Genomic DNA, 7,956 nt, shown 5'->3' with positions numbered 1-7,956 from the left:
GTACCATGTACAGAATGAATTCGAATCCAATCCATCATTTTGGTCATACTTTTGTTTGAATTCAGTTTCATTTCGTCGGTTCAAACCCGTATTTTTTAGGCAAGGTACAAACCCCAGCTGCCTAGCGTCGCCAAACCTTGTCAGTGCTTGTTCGGCCTGGTTATCCTAGTGGGCTTTACTTGGCAAGTTTTGTGGCCCGTAGAAAGGAGGGCTTGTTGTCAGCCCAGCCCGGCACGGCCTAGTCTGGACTGCCTGTTTCGCTTTAGGCTTTGAGAGCAGGGGAAGCGGGAGCCATCGCCATGGTAGGGATTCCCCGCGCGTTCTCAATCCCTAGCGCCCAATTTCCCGCCAATATAAGATCCTTGCCTGCTCCGGCGATCGCCGCAGCCCTGAACCCTCACAGGATGCCGAGGAAAGCAGCTCGCGGCGCCACCGCCGCCACCGCCGCCAGCAAGAAAGCAGCGCCCGCCGCCGGCAAGAAAGCAGTGCCCGCCACGACCGCTGCCGCCAAGAAAGCCGCGCCCGCGGCCGGCAAGAAAGCAGTGCCCGCCACGACCGCTGCCGGCAAAAAAGCCGCGCCGGCGGCCGGCAAGAAAGGAGCAGCGCCGGCCGCAAGCAAGTACTGGCTGCTGAAGACGGAGCCGGGGGAGTGGTCGTGGTCGGACCAGGCGGGCGCGCCGGGCGGCGTCGGGCCGTGGGACGGCGTGCGCAACCACCAGGCCATGAACAACCTCCGCGCGATGCGCCGCGGCGACCGCTGCCTCTTCTACCACTCGGGCGCCGGCGCCGCGTCGCGCCGCGTGGTGGGCGTCGTCGAGGTCGCCAGGGAGTGGTACGAGGGCCAGGAGGGGGAGGCGACGGCCGGCGGCGCTGTGGACGTGCGCGCCGTCGGGGAGCTCCGGAGGCCCGTGTCGCTGGAGGAGATCAAGAAGGCGGCGGCGGCGGGGGAGATGGAGGGGATGAAGGACTTCGCGCTCATCCGGCAGGCCCGGCTGTCGGTCATGCCCGTGCCGGTGGAGGTCTGGGATTGGATTTGTGAGATGGGTGGTGGCTTCGTGCAGGACGGGGAGGTGGGAGAAGAAGAAGAAACAGAGGCTTGATATGCTCTGAACTCTGAAGGTAAACAATCTAACATTCCTGCAAACGCAAAATTGTTCCCCGGAGCAATCTGTGGCTAATTTGACTCTGCACTTCACATTTCTCCCATGAAAATTGTCCGCTAATCTTGTGAAATCGTTCTAGATGCAGGTGACATAATGCCGTGGGAAGGATCATTTTGTGGTGTCTTTTGACCTGCAAGTGCAATAGATGGCATTTCTGAGGAGCATTTCAGTGACATTTTGTGTATCCTCTCTAACGTTTGCTGTCTCTGCATCGCGGCCTGGCCAATTGTGTATTCTCTAGCTAGTAAGTACTTATAAGTTCACTGGTTGATGTTGGCAATGTTTGCAAGAACGGTTGGGTCATATGATGTTCTTTGTGGCTGTATGGATATGATGTTCACTGAATTTTCGAGCAGTTGGTTTCATGCCGTGGATGGTATGACACACAACAGTTTTATGGATGTCCTGTATTAGGTAGTGTGTTAAATGATGATCATATGGATGCCGTGACTAAAGTAGGAAGTGTATTGTAGCTGTGTACACGCTGTTTCAACGGACCCCTTTGCAACCATCGATCAGTAGCATCGCTACAGGCTTCAGCAGAAGCCGCATAGTCTGATATAACATCATCATTCATCATCATCTAGCTGCGTGGCTTTTATATTCATCATAATCTGTATGCAGGCAAAAAGCCAGCGAGTTAGAACACAACACAGGTGTCTGATATAACAACCGGGCTTTCACCCCTTTCTACAATATAATCGCTCAACGGATACATAACCAGTTCTTACATCAGAGTGCAGCAATACAAAGGCTGTGAATAGAATCCCATCCCTCCCAATCAGTCCAGCCACTCCCCTATTTACCCTAAGCCGCCACCCTACTGTGCAAAGCCCTAGTAGGATGGATCCAGCGCTCGGTGTGCAAATCCCTAGTAGGATAGATCCAGGGCTCGGTGAGCTGACGGAGGAAGAGAAGAAGGCGGTGGAGGTGAGGGCGGCCAGGGTGCGGGTGCAGAGAGCATTGGCGCAGAGGGCATTGACGCAGAGCGGTTACACCTTCGAGTATAGGCACCGACTATCAAACAAGATCATGGAGCACTATAATGACGATGAGCTTGAGCGTGTGATCCCATGTGGACCCAGTCGAACATATGAGCAAATCACCCGTTGGGCGAGGAGTGAGGCTGGCTTTTCTTTAGATCTAGCTACCGGGGCACGTTGGGTGCCTTTCCGGTACCCATGATCATGCAACTCTCATTTAGCACATGTTGGTCTCTTTGTGATGAATGAAACTATGTATGAATGTTTGTGATCAACATATGTATGAAGCGATGTACCACCCGCGGAGGAGGGGAAGGAACAAGACTGGCGCGGGAGTTTGTAGCGGCGGCGAAGGGACAAGCAGAGGAAGGGGAACGAGGTGCGGGGGAGTGATCGCCGGGGACGTGTGGTGCTCGTGCCCACTCGTGATACCCTTCGTCAGTGGACTTCCTCGTCTGGTTCAATGTCATCCTCGTCAAGGTCGGCCTGACCACATACCCGCGTTTCGTGTACCTCAGCTGCCACCATGTCTGATGGATTCCGCCCCGCTTTCTCTATTGAGTTGTTTTATAAGTTCGATCGACTCTTGATTCGGCTTATAATCATGTTTAAATAGAAAAATTGCTCTTTTTGATGTATAAGACATGGCAATTTTTTTAAAAAAATTGATAGTCACATGGCAAATTTGAGATTTTTTTGCCTTTTTATAAAAAAGTTATTTTCTACATATTGCAAATTCGAAATATTTTCTCCTACTCACATGACAAATTTGTAACATTTTTGTCTTCCAAACATGGCAAATTTAGGTCCTTTTGATGCTCCCATGGCAAGCTTTAGGAATTTTGCTCCCTTATTCATGGCAATTCTGGAAATGTGTTCTACTTTCTCACATGGCAATTTTACATGTTTTTATGCATTTTCTAAAAAAACAGTTTGTACACATTGCAAATTTTGAAAAATCTTCCGCTGGTCACATGAAAAATTCAAAAAAAATATTCAAAAATGACATACTTATATTTTTTTCATAATGTCCACATGGCAATTTTGTGAATTTGTTAACTTATCACAAGGAAAATTTTATATATTTTGTGCTGAATTTACACATTTTTGTAATGTTCACATGTCAAAGTTTTAGAATTTTTGGTTTTATAAAACAGTGTGGCATCTAGGATCATGTTTGTATTAGGCACATGGTCAATTAACATTTTTATTTTCCCCTTTCATTATGGCATTTTCAGATTAAAAAACCATGGCAAATTTATTGTGCATGTTATGACATTTTATATATATCATGGTAAAATAATTTTTGTATAATATCAGATTTATTGTCATCCAAAATTTCCGCCTGCTCACAACTACAATCTTTTTTGTAATGCGGAATTTGCAATGTGGACATATATAATTTTTTCATGATTTTTAGAGAAACCACTTTTTTTTCTTAGTCTACCTTTGTGAAACTCCCTAATGTTTATATTTTTTGTCATGATCTAGTAAACATATTTTCTGTTATAGTTCCAATCAGCACATTCCGTTTGTTTATAAATTAGAGCATGACAATTTTATTTTTGTAGATGACATGTCACATTTATTGAATGTTGCCATGAAAATTTATAAATTAGAGGATGACAATTTTACAAAGTATAGCATGGCTATTTCTATAAACTAGAGCATGACAATTGAAAATTTATGTTTCTTAGCCTTTTCTGTCTCACAATTTTTTTTTTTGTGAATGGCATTCTTTCTTCAAGAAGTAATTAACTGGGATTAGTCCTTTTTCACGTGTGCTCTTTGGGCCAACTTTAGGGTCACGCTTGAAGCCCACCGCAGCGAAAGTTCAAGAGAGGGAACATCAGTCCCCTATTGACAATTCTATGGACGTGCTTATTTTTTGGAAGAGAAAGGCAGGAGCACTACCCAATTCATTTAAGTTAGGAGGGCTCCGTTTTTAGTTCTTTCTTCGAGTTTTGTCAGGGTTTATGTCCTGCTTAGGAAGGCGAGACTGCGGCGGCTCTCTGAAGATGAAATAATGTACTCCGCGTCTAGTCTCATTCCGGTGATGCGTCTTTGATGGATCCGCTCGGATCTAGCCATTTTTTGTTTATGTTCGCGTGTCTTCAGGTTGGATTCTTCTTATGTACGCTACTCTTCATCGGCGACGGCTACTATTCTGTTCCGTTGGTCCTATGAGGCCTTAACACGACGACGTCCCGACTGTCTACTACAACAAGTTTGCTCGGCTCCAGCGAGGGAGAGGCGATGACGGCGGCGAGGCTTCAGTGCTTGTAGTTGTTGCTAGGTGTGGATCTGAATGTAATTTTTATTATTTCTTGTGTTCTTCGTACTATGATGATTGAAGATGAATATATCGAAAGTTTCATCGAGGAAAAAAATTAAGCAAATTTCCAAAAAAGAGAGAGAGAAGACAAGGTTACGCTAACATTGTCGACGGATTCTTCTAGAAATATGCACCTTGAACTCGGATGATGGGCTGGGAGCAGATAGGATTTGCTTGACCACTTGAACTCCTCCAACCTCATCTCATCACCCACCCATCCATCCAGATTCAGATAAAAGCCTTACCAATAAATGCGCCAAGACCTGAAGGGTCGTGCGGAAGCCTGCGAGATCACGCAGTGCCAGCACCGATCGCTCTGAACCATCCGTCATCTGTTTCGCCTTCAATTCCTCCCATGATCCCTGTCGGCGACTCGCACGCTCCATTTCCCCTTCCGGAACCAACATCCATGGACACGTCCCATGGCGGTACTCTACCACGGGAGGAGCCGCCGGTGGCGGTGGCCGAGGGAGATGGACGCAACGGTCGCCACCCTGCGAGCGCCATCAATGTGCACATGCCAAACAGACAGGTGTTGGCCAAGCTTTGGGTGAGAACATCTGCCCGTCCGGTCACTGATTTTTTTGACCTAGACGGACGCCTCAAACAGGTCTCAAACGCCCGGGCTAACCGGTACCTGAAGTCGATATAGGGTGACCCAGCCACGTCCGCCTGACAAGCCTGACTCACCATTGACCTCACGGTGGTCCCGCAAAAAACCACATCCGGCTCATCGCCCCGAAATTCTAACTCACCCACTCTCCTCTCTTGCTCCGCCCTCTTCGCTGTTTGCACCGTTTTCGATCGAATCCGGCGCAATGTCGAGCTTCGGCGGCCGCTCCGACTCCGACCGGATCCGGACTATGAGCAATGCCCTCCGCATCACTTTTGAGCGGTCCAAGGTGGAGACCGGGGACAACTCCAGATCTGCAGCCTAGACGCAGACGCAGCTTCCCGGTCGGCGTAGCTCAGACGCCGGCGCTGGCCCCTCCCGGCCCGTGCGCAATCCGCGCCTCCCCTACTGCCCCCCCCCCACGTGGGCAGCGGGGGGTGCTTGTGCCCGCCCCGCCGGCCCGAACGCGCACACCAGAATCAAAGGCGAGCGGCAGCGGCAAAGGGAGAGGAGGGAGGCGAAGCAGTCCGTGCGCCGCCCCGGCGCGGGATGGAGGCGGAGCCCGATGGGGACGCACGCTCCTCGAGTGGGTCTACCGCCGTTCGCTTACGATCGCAGAGACGGGCGCGCGGCTGGTCCGACGGAAGAACGCCATGGCGCTCCGGATTACCATTGAGTAGTCCGAGCGCGAGGGGGCAGAGGCAGCGGGGGAGGCGGCTCAGCTCGCAAAGCTCAAGCGGCAGCAGGACAGGGAGAGTAAATTGCACAAAACCACCATTTTGAAGGCAAGGTTTGCGAAAACCATTACAATACTTTTTTTTTGCAGAAAACACCATGTCTTCGGTAATCTTTTTGCAAAAGACACTGATCGGCGGATCGGGCTTAGTTAAGTGAGTTTATAATAAGTGGGGCCCGTTTTTTGCCTACGTGGCATGACTTTTTGTGCCAGGTAGATTTTAATCTAAAATTACAAACTAGACCCTAGAATTTTACATAGACACCCCTAAATCAAAAACAAAAAAGCAATTAGCCCCCGCTTCGACCACCCGGGGCCGGGATGCGGCCAGGGCGAAGCAGAGGGGCGCGGCGACCTGGCGGCCGGGCGCTGGCGAAGCCGGCCGCGCGGACAGAGCCGGGGCGACGCGGGAGGGAGTCGGCAGTCGGCGGTGGAGCAGGCGGCCACGGGCGCACCCGGCGGGCGCGGCGCACGGAGGCGGAGCCGGGCTGGCCGAGGAACCGACCACGCTGGCAGGCGGACGCCTGCGAAGGGGGCGAACAAGGGGCTCGGCCCGGGTGGAGCCAGCGTGCAGGAGGCGGCAGCGGCAAGCCGGACGGCGCGGGACGCGGAGCCGGCGCGGAGCAGAGGCGACGCTGGCGGGCCGGGATGCGGGCGCGAGCTGGTCTGGGGAGGCGGCGCCGGTGGGGAGGAGACCCGCCGCGATGCAGATGCGCAGGCACGTTGTGACGCCCGGGTAATCATGCTACAGTAATTCCACGCTAATGATGCCACGTCACCTCGGTTACTGTTATTAATCTCGCGATGGTTCAAAAACGGTTCGAATTCAAATTTAAAATCAAGTCAAACGATTAAAGTTTTCAAAAGTCAAAACTAAAATGTTATTAATGTGACAAATAAATCATGGATATTATTGGTGGAGTAACAACAGTCATTATAAAATATTTAAATACCCTTAAGTGATTAAAACAACATCAAAACAATTAGTTATACTCCTAATATATTTTACCAAATACTAAACTATTTTTATTCTGAGGTAAAACTTCTTAGAACAGTGGATTAATTTGACACACTATTTTTGGAGCTGTTTTCATATTTTACTAAACCAAAAATATAGTGCAACTAAAATAAAAGAGAAATGGATAAAAGGTAAAGCAAAAAAAATAACAAAAGAAGGAGGAAACCCCCCTGGCCAACTGGGCCGAACGGCCCAACTGGCCGCCGAACCAGGCTACCCGACCGGCCCACCCTACCCCTCCTTAACCCCCCCCCCACTCCCCCAAACCCTAACCCATTCCCCACTTCACCCCCCACTCCCCACGATCTCCACCCTCTCCTCCAGCGCCGCCAGGGGAGAGCCCCGCGCGCGACCCCCCCACCTCTCTCGCTCGCTGACACGCCCCTCCCCCTCCCCCGATCTGAACTGGGGCTCGGCCCCAACACCTCCTGTCGCCCTCGCCATGACGCTGCCACTCGAGTGCCTCGTCACCGTCGCGCCCCCGACGCTGGTGCCCATCTGCGTCGCCTCCTTGCCCCTTCTTCTCCGTCGCGCGACGCCCGCCTGAGGCCTCTGCCTCGCCGTCGCCGACCAACGTCCTCGTCGCCGGAAACGCATCCCCGGCCCCTCCCCGAGCCGACTTTTGCACAACTACAGGCCCCGGTGAGGCCTCGTCCGTCTTTGCTCCGTTCCCCTGTGATCCGGTCGACGTAGGTCGCTTCCCGCACCCCCCCGCTCCGGCCACCTCTTGCGGTCACCGCCCCGCACGCGCCCGGCGGCCATGCTCGCGCATCGGACGCACCCCGGTCGTGCACGCCGCTCCCTGGACGTGCCCAGGCGCGCACCCGCCGCCACCGCAGTCGGCCCTCCACCGCCTCCCTTTGCCTGATCGCCGGCGCCGGCGTGCGCCACGCGCGCCCAGTGCCCTCGGGCATACGCCCGCCCGAGTGGCGCCTGCCCCCCTGCACACGGCGCCCGTTGCCCGCTACGCCCCTCGGGCGCACGCCCGCACCCGAATGCCCAAACCCACTAACCCCCTGTGCCACTGACCAGAGGGGCCCGCCCCCAGGACGATAAAAAAAAGAAAAGAAAAATAATAATAAAAATAAAATAAATAGATAATAATAAT

The 7,956-nt window shown here is 52.1% G+C and overlaps 1 protein-coding gene across 2 annotated transcripts; it reads left to right on the top strand.

Moving 5' to 3' along the window:
- Positions 1-236: 236 nt before the first annotated feature.
- Positions 237-1,560, top strand: LOC123087301 (thymocyte nuclear protein 1). 2 transcript variants are annotated; one of them, XM_044509291.1, is made up of 2 exons: positions 237-1,119; positions 1,243-1,560. In XM_044509291.1, exon 1 carries the CDS (start codon positions 300-302, stop codon positions 1,098-1,100), a length of 801 nt encoding a protein of 266 aa, XP_044365226.1. In that variant the 5' UTR covers positions 237-299; the 3' UTR covers positions 1,101-1,119; positions 1,243-1,560. The 2 variants fall into 2 exon arrangements, with proteins under 2 accessions (XP_044365226.1, XP_044365225.1); XM_044509290.1 differs by having other exon boundaries at positions 244-1,119; positions 1,249-1,560.
- Positions 1,561-7,956: the final 6,396 nt, after the last annotated feature.

This window comes from Triticum aestivum, chromosome 4A, assembly GCF_018294505.1.
Source record: "Triticum aestivum cultivar Chinese Spring chromosome 4A, IWGSC CS RefSeq v2.1, whole genome shotgun sequence".
In the NCBI taxonomy this organism is placed as follows: domain Eukaryota; kingdom Viridiplantae; phylum Streptophyta; class Magnoliopsida; order Poales; family Poaceae; genus Triticum; species Triticum aestivum.
This window is presented reverse-complemented; position numbering and strand designations above follow the sequence as displayed.

Bases quoted from the DNA above. Each gene is read 5' to 3' on its own strand.
- LOC123087301 (XM_044509291.1), top strand. From the start codon at position 300: ATGGTAGGGATTCCCCGCGCGTTCTCAATCCCTAGCGCCCAATTTCCC.